The 14,087-nt window shown below is 40.3% G+C and overlaps 1 protein-coding gene across 1 annotated transcript in view; it reads left to right on the forward strand.

Annotated features, from left to right (window-relative positions):
• GAD2 (glutamate decarboxylase 2) overlaps window positions 1-13,454 on the forward strand; it is a 36,679-nt gene extending 23,225 nt beyond the window's left edge. The window contains exons 7-13 of the mRNA XM_010175362.2: window positions 1,140-1,256; window positions 2,365-2,429; window positions 6,010-6,088; window positions 7,775-7,924; window positions 9,728-9,835; window positions 11,555-11,644; window positions 12,346-13,454. Coding sequence (XP_010173664.2) covers window positions 1,140-1,256; window positions 2,365-2,429; window positions 6,010-6,088; window positions 7,775-7,924; window positions 9,728-9,835; window positions 11,555-11,644; window positions 12,346-12,519 — 783 coding nt within the window. The 3' untranslated portion in view covers window positions 12,520-13,454. The remainder of the gene's footprint in view (window positions 1-1,139; window positions 1,257-2,364; window positions 2,430-6,009; window positions 6,089-7,774; window positions 7,925-9,727; window positions 9,836-11,554; window positions 11,645-12,345) is intronic.
• The last annotated feature ends 633 nt before the right edge of the window (window positions 13,455-14,087 follow it).

Here is a 14,087-nt window from a genome sequence, read left to right on the forward strand (position 1 = left end):
CCTCTATGTAACGTCCTCCTTTTTTATATTATCAGCCTATGATGCAGTTCCTCAGCTGAATATTGGCAAAACCAGAGTAATCATTTGGATAATTTGTATATATTTTAATGTGTTGAAAGTATTCCTTATAGTCATCAAAATAATGGAAGATAAAATAAAATCCACACATCTCAAAAAATGCACTACCTTTGTATGTGTTCGTTAATAGAAGCCAGAATTAAATAATTAAATTAAAGTATGCAATGAACTTAGCCCTGTGCCTTCAACATTTATATAAATAATCATTAGAAACACAGCATCCAAAGTTCTTTAATAAAACAAATCTTCATTAGAAGCTTGCTTTGTCTAAGAAAAGCGATATAGTAGATATAAATGAAAGGCAACATGGCAACAGAGTAGCACCCAAACCTCCTGTATTTCACTTTGCAGGGGAAAGTTTAGACCTTTTTCATAGTTTAAACCCCAGCTCTGCAAAAAAATGTAGCCACTCTTTACCTTTGTTGCTCTGAGTACTGCTTATGAAATCAACAGAATGACAAATGAATTTAAAATTAAACACTGTTATAAATTATGGCATGTGATGGACAGAGAGTGCTCCTCTGTGAGGCACAGCATTTAGCAGAGGTCCCTGGCCTCTGCGGAGAATGGGATGGGGCTGGAGATGAACCTCAGCCCTCCCCTGTGAAATGCCCCCAGGAGACACCCCCAGACAGGATGCTCCCACTGATGGGACTGGGCCACCAGACGTTCACTCACTGGGATATTACAGTACAGCCCAGGGCATAGTCCACCAGAGATATTTCTTGCATTGTTGTGCCTGCAGAGGTTTGTTTTGCAGGACATGGTGAAGAGACATCTTTTTGTTTCAGGCAGGTGTCATGAAGCAGAATTGTTCTTCTGAGCCTTTACCTGTCTCGTGCATCCTAATAAATGGAGGATGCTGGTTTGCTGCCACCTTAAGGTAGAAACTATAATATCACTAGCATCTAAACAGAAAACCAGTGTAATGTAACAGGGGTGTCCTCTAGGAGACACTTGTGGGCTCACTGTGGAGGCAGCACAAGAGGAGTCGAGGCTGCTGCAGGCTGAGGAGGCTGCAGCACTCTGACCTTGCCAAATACCTCTGTGCTTTCTTACAGGGGTTTGTTCCTTTTCTGGTGAGTGCCACAGCTGGGACAACAGTGTATGGGGCATTTGATCCTCTCATAGCTATTGCAGACATTTGCAAGAAATACAAAATCTGGATGCACGTGGATGTAAGTATCATTTTATGTGGAGGGGTTGGACTGCAAGGTGTATTAGCATTAATTTATCAATTTTGGACTGTGTCATCTCATACAAAACCCATTGTATTTGGTTCCAGTAATCAAGTCTAGCATCCGAGCACTGACTTCCCATTCCTCTGAAAGGCTCAGGTCAGGGGACATTTTAGGAGATGTAACCATGTGGTACTTTTGGCAACTGGGACACTTAAGATGACCTAGTGTAATTGCTTTATCTCTAAACACCATTAGTACATGAAATACATAAGAACTATACTGAGCACTGGCTCAGCTTCTGCAGCAGCTGCAGTATAATTACATAAGGAAAAGGCTACATTTGTCTGGAGTAAAGTACCCCAAATTGCTGAACAGATTAATGAAAATGCTAGAGAAATTTATCAGATTGGCTACTTAACTTTATCTGGGTTCTTGCCAGTAAATCTTTCTGAAGGATCTTCTTTCAGCCCTAGAATGTCTTTTGTGTAATTTTCACAAATCTGTTCTCCAAAAAGGCTTGGTAATTGAATTTCCATAGGCTGGGTATCTTGCTTTCGGATTACTGCGTCAGGCAAAATCACTCCAAGTCAAAGCAGGAGTTCGTATTTACCTTAAACTGCTTCTCAGTCAGATGAAACACCTGCTTGTTCCAGATCTTTGTGATCAAAAGCAAATGAGTAGGGAGTAAGCAGTAGTGATCTGAAATGTGATGAAAACTCATCAGAGCAGCTGAGATCCCAGTCTGATTTGTTGTCATCACTTAGTCACTGAAAGAGAAAAGGCAGCTTACCCAGGAGCAGCTCTGCAGGTCATTTATTACAGCATGGGGCAGCCCGATATGTCAGCATCAGAGGAGGTGGCGAGGAGGGGTGAGCAGATGATAAGGGTCAGTACTCAGATTATGGGCTATAAAATACTGCTTCCAAGCTACTGGAAGAAAATTGTTAGTATAGCTAATGCCTCAGGCCCCATCTGCCTGGTCATTTTGAAATGTGCCACATCAGCAAGAAAAAAGAAAGGCCCCAAACTGATGTGAATGCACAGATGTCATCGTGCAGAAATGCAGAGTTCTCCTCTCATTAAGATAATGTGTCTTGCCTTCTAGGGAGCATGGGGTGGTGGGCTCCTGATGTCGAGAAAACACAAATGGAAGTTAAATGGCGTTGAAAGGTATGATTTATTAATGTTAATTAAACACATTTATTAACTGCATTTTAACACTCTTCTGATTACCGTAGCAATGTCTATAAATAAAAATAAAAATCAGTGTTATCCCCAAGATATAGTATGAAGAAATTACACAAACTGTCCTTCCAGTTGAAGTAGCTTTGCTAAGTGCCTTTGTTCAGTGCTACAGTAGTGTCCCACTGTGTTTTCTAGTAGAAACAGCAGACATTTCTTGTCTGCATTTTCATTCCTTCCTGCAGACATTCACAGCTCCAGAGCACCCTCTGATACAATGTCCAGCGTGAATGAGCAATTGCATTTCTCTAAGAAATTAATCTTGGAGGGCTTGCATGCTGAAGTCTTATCTATAAAAGGTGGATGCACCTGCAGTTTGGACAGGTGTCCTGGCAGTCACTGACCACTGCTCAGTCACTTCTGAGAGCACATCCCCCTCCAGGCTGTGTTCATGACTTCTCAGTAAATCTGTGCCTGGATATACACAGCTGTAGTCATGAGCTCATGAACACTGCACATACACACAGATGAACAGAAGTGTTGCCAGTCCAGTTCAGAGGATTGGAAAGTCTGGAAAGATTGAACTTAAACTTACAAATAGCTGCTTATTCAGAATCTTGTAGTTAAGCTGTGGAACTCCTTGCCGTAGGGTGTTAAGATTTACCTGCATTCAGGGGAAGACAAGCAAAAACCATTTGGGACTTCTGTGAGCCACAAATGACTGTGGGCTCAGAGAATATTTGGAGGAAGGTCTCATATGCTTGCCCTGTTTTGTATTCTTCCCAGGCACCTATTCTTCCTCTAGGCCAATTGCTAGAGACAGTATACTGAGCTAGATGGAGTCACTCTCACGTTTGTGTATTTGCTGAAGCTCATGCTGTTTTCAGAGTAAATTATTACTCCTTTCTGCCTTTTTTGTCTCTAAATTGAATTGCTGTTCCTTGCCAAACAACTTCCTCATCCTGTTCCTGAAGATTAGGAGGATACCTTGGTGATTCAGGTCCTTTCTCATACATCTCACATGCAAAATTTGGAAAGCAGATGATAGGTCTATGAATTTGATTTAGTTAAGATTGCCTCCAGCACTCCAAGTGTACATACCGTGCATTAAAAAGACATGCATCCAAATATCTAGCAAGTCATAAAAATCTACCTAGTTGCCTGTTGTGAGGACAGAATATGAAAAAAATAGTTTGCCTCCCAAATTGCTGTCCATATTCTGCTGGAAGGAGAAGTTCAGGTTGAATCTATATTGGAGGATCTTCCAAATAATGTGCTTTAAATTCAGAACTCTACTGGATTTTACCTAGTACTGTGATAAGCACCATCTCTATATGTTTGGCAATAAATGGATGAAATTTGTCATTTCCAATGCTGTTTCACTGCTTGGTGGACACAGAAGCTCATTACAGTTTGTCCACATTTCAAATGTGGGTACCTCTAGAGCAGACTTACTAGACCCAGCTTTAATGGACATTCCTTTTTTTTGGTAGATACTTGAATAGAACCCAGTCATTACAGGTGTGGGTAGAAGAGAATTGGAGCTGGTACTCATGTTTCATAGGGGAGAAAGGTACAAGGAGGGAGCATTAAATGAAGCACTGTGTTATGGGTACTCCCGTCCTTTTGGTAACAGTCCAGCAAAAATAGTCTTGTAAAAAGCAGGAGGAGTTGCAGGAACACCTTTACCATGCCTTCCAGTCCACACATGGCAGATTTCAAGGTGAAGGAGTCTGTGACTCACAGCCAAAAAATCACGTAGGTGCTTGGTGCTCAGTTATTTGGGAAATGTGAGATGCTTTAAAGAAACATCCATGGATCCATGTAGCTTTTTTCCTTCACTGATTGTCTCGGTCAGCAATTTCTTCAAGAACACACTGATGGCTGAAGCCCAGAATAACTGTTAACACATGAAAAATGGTGGATTTTTATTTTACATAATTAATTTTTTTCTGTGTGCAATTGGGATATAATTGGAGAAATAAATGATCTCAGGGTAAATTAAATGTTTTAGACAGATAATTAACATCTGGTTGTTGTCAGGGAATAATCCTTTTGCTTGAGAAAACCTAAAACACTACTGTTACCCGGAAGTCTCTTAAGGAATTTCTGCCTGATTCTGCATGGGCACAGATAAAAATTAAAAGTATCATATCAAAGGAAATTCATAAACTTAAATGCATGTTCAGAATCATTAGCTTTGGTGTTGTAATCAGATGACTGACTCTGAGCTGATTAAAAGCTGCCAAATACTCGAAAAGCCAAGCCAAGTGGCCAGATGTTGCCTGTGGAAGACTGTTCCCTACAGATTTTACATCAGGCACTTGCACAGTCCAATTTAAATAGCAAAGAAGAAAACACAGAGGTGATGCACAGTGTCCATGTGCATTTTGGAGTTGCTTACTTTGAAGGAGTGGAAGCAATTTGGCAGGCAATGATAAGGACATGCAGAAGCCTGTCTCCAAATCCTACAAAGGAAAATACTGCCAGATTCCAACTTGCTCATCTCTGTTCACATAAATGTTACTTGCAAGTGTGTCCTGGGTCCTTTAAGTTTTTACATGTCCTGGCTGACTGATTTATACCAATTTATACCATCAAAACCGAAATCACTGCACTACACGAAATCCTGTGCACTATGCATCCTTGACAGCCTGCCAGATAGGACACAAATGTATACATCTATCAGCTAATCATCATATGTAATAATAGTAATTAACAAATAGCCAGTCAAGCATAACACAAAATTAAAATAATAAACTGGACAATCTTCCATTCAGTCCTTGCCACAGTCCCAAATGTCTCATTTCTAAGCTGTGTTGTGACAGCACCCTATTTGCTCACAAGATCGGGGCTGTCAGCTGTTTTTGCAGTGAATGTGTCCTGAAGGGAGGCAGGATCAGACTCTTCTGTGGAAGAGTGGATCAGTTCTACGTTTATTACCACTGTAAGTTTGGACCCAGTCTTCCAGCTGCGTGAATTGTCATAGCCAAGCTAAAATTAAGGAGCTGTGAATATTTACCATCAGCAGAGCAATGTGAAAAATTACTTTGAGCCAGGTTTTCCAAGTTGGAGACTTAGAGGTACCCAGAAGTATTGAAAGGAATTTCCAAACATGCCTATGTGAGCTACTTACTAAAATCTTACTGAAACTGGAATCAGTGGGAGGGAATATGCTGTTTTGCCAGCTTCCTATCTGCAACTTTAATCAGTTGTGTGCCTTTCAAAAGTTCATCAGTCAGGTGGGTGTTAGGAAGTTTGCCCTATGTTTACGCAATATGGATGACTCCCCAGAAGGTTTAATACTGATTAAGTTTAATGGGTAGAGCAATTATCCTATAGTAAGTTGCCAGAATTGTCATCCAGAAGCCAAGTTGAGTGGATTAGGTCCCTTATAAAGGCATTGCTTTCCTAATATCAGCCATTATTATTTTCAGCTTTGCTCATTTAGAAAAAAAATCAGTGCATTGCTATGTGCTTATTATTATTATTATTATTACTATTAAATGTCTCCATGGTTTCACCACCATAGTACAATGTCTCACTTCCATGTGGTTTGCTGCCCCAGGGCCAATTCAGTGACCTGGAACCCTCACAAGATGATGGGTGTCCCACTGCAGTGTTCAGCCCTGCTGGTAAGAGAAGAGGTATGTCTCAGTGTATTTGGTTCTCTGATCTTTTCAGACATTTAGCTTCTGAAAATCCTGGATGTTTTCTTCATAACTGTGTCATAGCTAATATTTGCTAATGTGATGAAGATTAGAGAAGAAACTGAGAAATAGACCTCTAGTCATGTGCTCAGGCTGTGACTGCAAAATAAATTAAAGTAGCTGCCTAGCAGAAATGATAGATCAATTTAGTGGCAATGTCTTTACAGAGTTTTGTGTCCGTAGTTAAGTTGTGGGTGCATAGCTGTGTAACCCCACTGGTTTCTGTCTAGCATAAAATATAATTGTAGTCAAACTCCAGTCCTCTTAGGATGAATGGTATGGTACACATGCAGATCCAGAATCTAGGCATCATTACACTTTCTAGACTTTTATGGTATTTCAGCCCAGCTCTGATCCATATATCCACTTTGGGGCACATGGAAATAAAAAGGGAAGACTAAATTCACTTGGAATAAAAAGTAGACATTTCATTTAGTACTAGAATTTGAATTACTCTTCAAGCCTGCAATTTTCATATAGCCATCAGTTACTGGGACAGCTGCTATACAACCACCATTTACTAGACTAGCTATCAAAAAGCTGGTTGCTGTTTTGCTAACAGCTGTACAACAGATTGTATACAAAGTGATTGCACTTAGGAAGAGAGAGGCTGGCTTTTATTTGCCCTCTGGGTCAGTTCCCAGAGACAACTCCTGCCTGGTTGAAGTCAGTACCATCCTTGACCTTCTAGTGAGAACAGATGGCTCAGATTAGAAGAAAGCCAATTTTTTTCCCCTCTCATTTTACTATCTCAGTTTTGAGTTACACATAAAGATTAGACTTGATGATAAACAGCCAAGTTTTTATTCTTCTTGGACTGGAAATTGCCGTTTTAGGCAACAGCCCTAAGGTATATCTTAAACTCAGTTGAGGACTTAACTAAAGCCAGAACATGGCTCTCTGCATTTCACTTTAAAAGCTAAAAAGGAAACCTCTTGCTTTCATGAGCCAGGTTTCTTCACCTTGTTGGCTTCTGGCCCTCCCACAAAGCTGCCTCTCTCTCAAAATGGTATCTTGCAACCCAGAAATAGCTCTAGCTGGTTGTTTAAAGGCCACATGCTCTTCTGTCTTTTCAAGGCTTTCTATACCACTTAAGGATCCAATCTGCAGCTGAGGGCTTTGCAGAAAGGAACTGTGCCTACAAAGAAAGAAAACAATGAAAATCAGATTTTTTGAGACCAAAGCAATTAGAAAAGTGGTGTGATGCTATTTAGATTAGTCACCAAATTGTCTTGGCCTGACTTAACCAGAAAAAAAGCCTTCCAAGGACAGGAGGAAAAGGAACCAAATCAAGCAATAAAAAGCAAGATTGAAAAATGGACTTGTGCATGACAATGCTAGGAAGCACAGTGTCCAGCTTTTTTTAAAAAAATGCCTTGGCTCTGGGAGTGGATTACACACTGCTGGGTCAGGTACCAAGGTGTCCTGGGCACTGAATGGGATATGAAAATTTTAGTCCACTGAGCAACTAAGTCTGCTTTTGTCCTTTTTTTGATCTTCCTTTTGCACTTGGACACATATTCCAGTGAATGTGGGTGTTCGTAATTTCTTGCCCAAAGCAAACCTCAAAATAGTAGTCACATCTGTGCCAACATTACTTTTTTGTATCTTTGTTTCCGTAAGGGATTGATGCAGAGTTGCAACCAAATGCATGCTTCCTACCTCTTTCAACAAGACAAGCACTATGACCTGTCTTACGACACGGGAGATAAGGCTTTGCAATGTGGACGGCACGTTGATGTCTTCAAGCTATGGCTGATGTGGAGGGCAAAGGTAGGACTGCCTGCAATATATTTGTTTGCATTAAAATAATGCACACCAGATACAGGGTTTTTTCTGTAATCATCATTTTAGAGAATATCTGACCTGAATTTCCCATATATAACATGAAAGAAAGAACATTATTATTTTCTGGGTTTTTTATACTTTTAACAATTTAGCTTCAAAGCAGCACACATGATTTTGAAACTCCATGGCTTTGCATAGCATTTGCTTTGTGTAACTCTAGGAGTCTAACAGCATAGATCATATACCCAAGAATGTTGTTACAAAGATTTCTGGAAATAAAAAAATGTTTTAATGACATTCAGAAATTAAACATGGTAAATCAAGACTGGAATCCCTTGTTTCACTGCATCCAGTGAATACAGTGATCCAGTAGATACAAAGTCATCTTTTGAAGGAGTAGAGGAAAACTCATCAAAATATGGGAAATCTAAAAACACCAGCTCTAATGATTAAATCATCTGAACTTGTTGAATGTTGCTAAATCAGTTCTTCCATTTATTTATCCAGTCTATTATGTCAAGTTGCCTCAGGTTTGTTCAGAGGAGATGACATCACTGGTTTTATTTCCAGAAAGCCTTAAAGAGCCTCATGTGCTTCATTAAAACTCTGAAAACAATTCTGAGACAGACATCAAATGTAGCTGGAGGTGTGGGAGTCTGTAAAGGAGGATGCAAGTTCCTGTAGTTGCAATAGCTGTTGTGCTAACTGGGGTCTCCAGAGCAGCAGGCAGCTTTAGCCACGTCTCTTTTAACTCCTAGCCTTTCTCTGAGGGCTGTGCTGGCTCTACCCTGTTTTGAAATCTCTATACACAGAGGGATAATGACATGGGCTTTCAAGTCAGTTCTGTATCACCAGAAAAGATTTAGTAGGGACATGCATCCATTACTCAGAGACATTTCTTCTTCTAAAGCCCATTTTTTCAATATGCCTTGTACTGCTTTTTCTCTTCTCACACCCCACTTGTAATATTAATGTTATGAAATAGGATGTGTGTTTCTTAAACAGTTTATCTATTCCAGCTGTTTATTCCCTTTCCTCCCTCATAAAGCTGGATCCTTTGTTTGTGGCATCACAGCTGGTGACTGTGGAACAATTATGATGTCACAGAGAGAGGATTATGACTTTGAGAGAAGAAAAAGCAGGATTTGCTGTGGATCTTGGAAACACAGCTTCTGCGTTTATATGGTGTCAATTAGAAAAGAAGAGAGAAAAACACTACAGTGGCAGAGCAGTATCTAAACAAAATGCACATTTTCACAGGCATCAGGCCAGGCCCTAAAAATGTTGTCTGCCCATTCTGTGTTTAACTAAGAAAGAAAAAAAAATATAAATTATTGGAAAAGCCCCCAGCACATCACCTCTGGAAGATCAAAATCCCCTATTCTGAAAATAGCAGGAGACTCCCCGTGTCTGGAACTCAACACCTTCTAGAGACCCTCCTCTGTGCCATTACAAGCTGTCTAAAACTGTGTTTAGCCTCTCTGCAAAATCTACTAATGAGGGCACCCTTCGTCAGAGATGTTGGCAATATTTTGCTGAGAACCGAGCTAGCACCCAGTGCTTATTTTGCGGGGATGGCTATAGGGGAGTCAGTGGCAAGAGCTAGAGACAAGTGAGCTCTGCTTAGCAATGTGTCCTTCGTCTTGTAGAAGGACATTTATTCTGTCCCACAGAGACTTCTGAGAGGTGACTTGTGCTGGTGCTTTGGCAAGTACAGCCTGGTCTTTTCACTGTTTTGATTCACAGAACGGATAGTCACGTAACTTTTTTCTCCCTTCATCTCTAAAGGGAACTACAGGATTTGAAGCGCAAATTGATAAGTGCTTGGAACTTGCAGAATACCTATACAACAAAATAAAGAACAGAGAAGGGTATGAAATGGTCTTTGATGGAAAGGTATGTATTGCAACTTCTTTTTCCCAGTTGGTCAACAGCACTTGCCTTAGTTCTCTCTTGGGATGCTACCAACAGGTCAAACGAAACAGTACATGACAGAAAACACTGTACTTTGTGACAAAACCTGTTGTGACAATATCTCTCTTCCTCATGGGATTCAAGGACGAGGGAGATAAGGTTGGTGTGCATAAGATCTGAGTTTGCAACGTTTCACCTCACTGAAACTAAACACTGGCACCGCAGGCTAACACAGCACAAGCACAGTTAGAACCAGTTCTTAAGTAATAAAAACTAGTTGTGGTTTCCTAATAGCAGGGTCTGTTACGAGTCAGAGGTCACAGTGCCCCACACAACTCTGAAAGGATGGTTGTGCAAAGCACTTTTACCAGCATTCTCAGGTGTGCAGTGACAGGGGACCTGGGGTGACCTGGGGAGACTGCACTGCTGTCCCTGCTGCAGTGGGGTGCAGCATGGCAGGGCAGGGGCTAGTGTTACTCGGGAGCCCAAGTGTCTCATATGGCAGAGGTGACAGCACCATGTGGGGTGCAAATATCTCTAGGCGTGTTGTTTCTGTTGAGGGACCCCTGGGTGCCAGGTGCTCAGCTGAAACACACTGCCCAGGGCAAGGTGGTGCAGCCTGGGTTGTGTGGCTGTACCTCTGAACTGCACCAGACTGTCCCGTGTTTGGCCATCTCTTTGTGGGCAACCCTCTCCAGCTGTGATAGCTGGGGACAGGCCTGGTAAATACTTCTGTTACAAAGTTCAATGTTGTTTTGCCTGTAAAAGAGGCTTTTTTCCTCCTGCTTGTGATTGTTTTTGTTCTTTGTACTTGCCCTGGAAGGTTTTGTCTGTCAGAACATTGCTCCCCGGTAGTGATCACTTTGTGCATGCCTGAGTGCTCTGCAGCACAAGGATAAACATCACCATATTTCTTCAAACAGAGATCACAGGCTCATACCCACATGCCACTATGTGATTTGTTTCCTGCACCTCACACACCACCACTGAATTTGGTCCACTGGTCTGGTGATGGGTAAAGGAACCGGCAGTAGTAGGAGTTGCTGTAACTCACACATTTAGCATCCAGCAAAGAGGAATGTAGCAAGGCAGGCAACTGTTGGAAGATTGCAAAAATACACAAAATGTCAACTGGTTCTTACTTTGTGCCTTTCTACTTGGTGCTCCCATGTCAGTTAAACTAGCTTACGACACTGTAGTGCATTCGTATTAGTAATGGCAGCTAGCTGAATCAAACTGAGAAGTAATAAATTTCATTAAATGTAAGAAAATCTTAGACTGTCTTATGTACCACCTGTGACTCCTGTTTACAGAACCAGATTTTATATTATTCTGTCATGTAATAAAAGTAAATTACATGGTCCTCACCTATAAATTATCTGTAATGGACACTTGCCTTAGCAAAACAATCCCTTCAGCCTCTGGAGGGGACACCACCTACAAAATCTGGATGCCTCTCAGTAGGGAATGAATATATTTGCACAGCTGGATGATGTGTTTCTGCATCTGACACCCTGGGAATAAATTGCCTGAAATTATCTTTTCTGCATTAATAATGATGATGACTCTCAGTGGACCATAATAATGAAAACCATTGACTGCTGTCACAATACAATGTATGAGGGAAAGACATGAACTTAATTGCAACTGAGATATTAGGGGCATTTCTTACAGTGTAAGCCATTATTGTTCTGTGTTTAGCCTCAGCACACAAACGTCTGCTTCTGGTATATACCTCCCAGCTTGCGCAGTATGGAAGACAACGAAGAAAGGATGAGCCGCCTTATGAAGGTAAGCAGTGTCCTCCAGGAAGTCAGGGTGTGAACAGTGAAATCCTTGCAGGCAGGCAATCCTTGAAGTGGTCTCCCAGGGCACAGGGCAAGGTCACCTCACCATATTTTGGCAAATGACACCTCCGTGATCATTTTATTACGGGTTAGGCTGGCATCACCTTACTGTGGTCTCCAAGTTTGGTATTCCCTGGGTTTGCCTGGTCTCTAGAGTACTTATGTGAACTCTCTGTGTATTTACTGAAGTTCCTGTGGGCTGCAATTGCTAAACCCAGCAAGTGCAACAATAGCCTGATAATACCATGGCACTCTGGTATACAAAAAGAAGATGGAAAACAATTGTAACAATATGTTTTGAGCACTACAAAAAACAGTTACTGTGTGGCTGTAAACAAAATTGCTAAAACAGAGTGGGGGAAATTCCCCAGTGATTGTAAGAGCAGGACAAAGAAACAGGATAAACCCAATGTCTTTTCAGTGAGCTGTTTATTCCTTAATGGAGGTTAACTGTTTTATCAATATTGGATGCAATTTTGTTTTAACTGCTTCTTGTAGCTCTTTATCTTTTTTAAAAACAGAAAATACTCTGTGTTCTGTTACAATGATAACAATGATGATGGTAATAATGAAAATAATTATGATAATGTTAATAACAATCATCATCATCATCATGAACTTCCCATGCTTTTTGTTACATTGCAGGTGGCACCAGTGATAAAAGCCAGGATGATGGAGTATGGCACGACCATGGTGAGCTATCAGCCCCTGGGAGACAAAGTGAACTTCTTCCGGATGGTCATCTCAAACCCTGCAGCAACTCACCAAGACATTGATTTCCTGATTGATGAAATAGAGCGCCTGGGACAAGATTTATAATAATGGGGTGTGAAAGTCTGTTCCTGGACCTCTAAGTAGACAATTAAGTTGTCACAAACTGTGCGAATGTATTTGTAGTTTGTTCCAAAGTAAATCTATTTCTATATTGTGTTGGAGTAGGGTACAGTTTAAAATACAGAAACATGGCTCCTTTAAAGTCCTATCCTGAGTTTTAGAATACCTCCTTAATAATTAGTTGCACAAAAAGCTGCATTGAAACAAATAAGGAAGAACAGAAGACACTTAAGAAGTTATTCCCAATTTTAACACAGCAACTCAATTAAATTAAAAGCAATTAGACTGAATGATAACAAATTTGCCCAAAATTATGACAAAATCAAACTGAGGGAAGTGAGAGAGGGTGGTGAGAAGCAGAGTATACAAGCTGTATGTTTAAAAGTGAAAGTATTTTGCATTTTTCATAGTATTAGAATGGAATTTCTAATTTACCTATAGCAACATTTCAAATGTATTTAAATAGGTATAGTTTTACAAAAGGAAATATATATAAATAAAAAATCCTATTTTGTAAACTATATATTTTTATTTTATATGGGTTATAAAACTGCAAGGACAGAAGCTGAAAATTAACTAGGATTCTTTTTCTTTTGATGAAGGTGCCTCAAAAAATTTATTACTGCTTATTTTAAAATACAAGCCCACATACTACATTTTTAAGAGGTACCAGTACCTCATTTCTCCATGTCATATGGATTGTACATCTCCAGGATTGACTACTGAAAAACCTCAAGAGTACTGCAGCTCTTAAAACCACTTAATAAGATCAATTACAGTACAACAATAGGATGCTATTATTCCTAATTATGTTTCCCACTTGGCCTAACTAAGCAGACGCACAATCAATATACAGTGCTAACCAAGACTGAAATAAGGTTGTATTTGGATGGTTTCTGGTTTCTGTGGTAAAAAAGCCTATCCAAGAAAAAGTCACATATCTGAATAAATGCTTATCTCGTAAACATTTATTCTATGAGCAGTCCAAAACTACATTGACAATTAAAATTGACTGAAATTCTTACTAAAGAAATAGCATGAAACCTCACAGCTACATTAAGAGGGTAAATACTTCTTACAGATGTACAGGTCTGCAAGACAAGGCCTAAATTTAATGTGACTGTAGTATTAGTGACAGGGATGGGGTCTAAGCAACGAACTGCTTTGTCAAAGGTTTCTCCCAGTGTTGGACTCCATCCTTGTTTGCAACGGCTTTTGAAATTGGAGAAAAAATTGAGATAAGGCTACATATGGCTAAAACAGCCCATGCGGAGCCTCACAGGCCTTTTTAGAAACCATGGGCACAGCTCTTGCAGAATTCGTGTGCTGCATCATTCCTTAACATTAGAGGTGATTCTGGCATAGAAACTGAAATTTACTATCTTTCCCCCAACTTCTGGAAGTGTTGGTAAGAGTTCTCTGGCTCAGGCATGTCTATTTATAACCCTACTAAAGCTTTGGTTTTAACTTTGCCTAAACAGCCAACTTTTATTTGTAAAGCAATATTGTTTTGCTGTCTCTAAAATACTTGAATATGGGAAAAAAAAAGAGAA

This window comes from Antrostomus carolinensis, unplaced genomic scaffold (genome assembly GCF_000700745.2).
Source record: "Antrostomus carolinensis isolate BGI_N321 unplaced genomic scaffold, ASM70074v2 scaffold15269, whole genome shotgun sequence".
Lineage (NCBI taxonomy): Eukaryota > Metazoa > Chordata > Aves > Caprimulgiformes > Caprimulgidae > Antrostomus > Antrostomus carolinensis.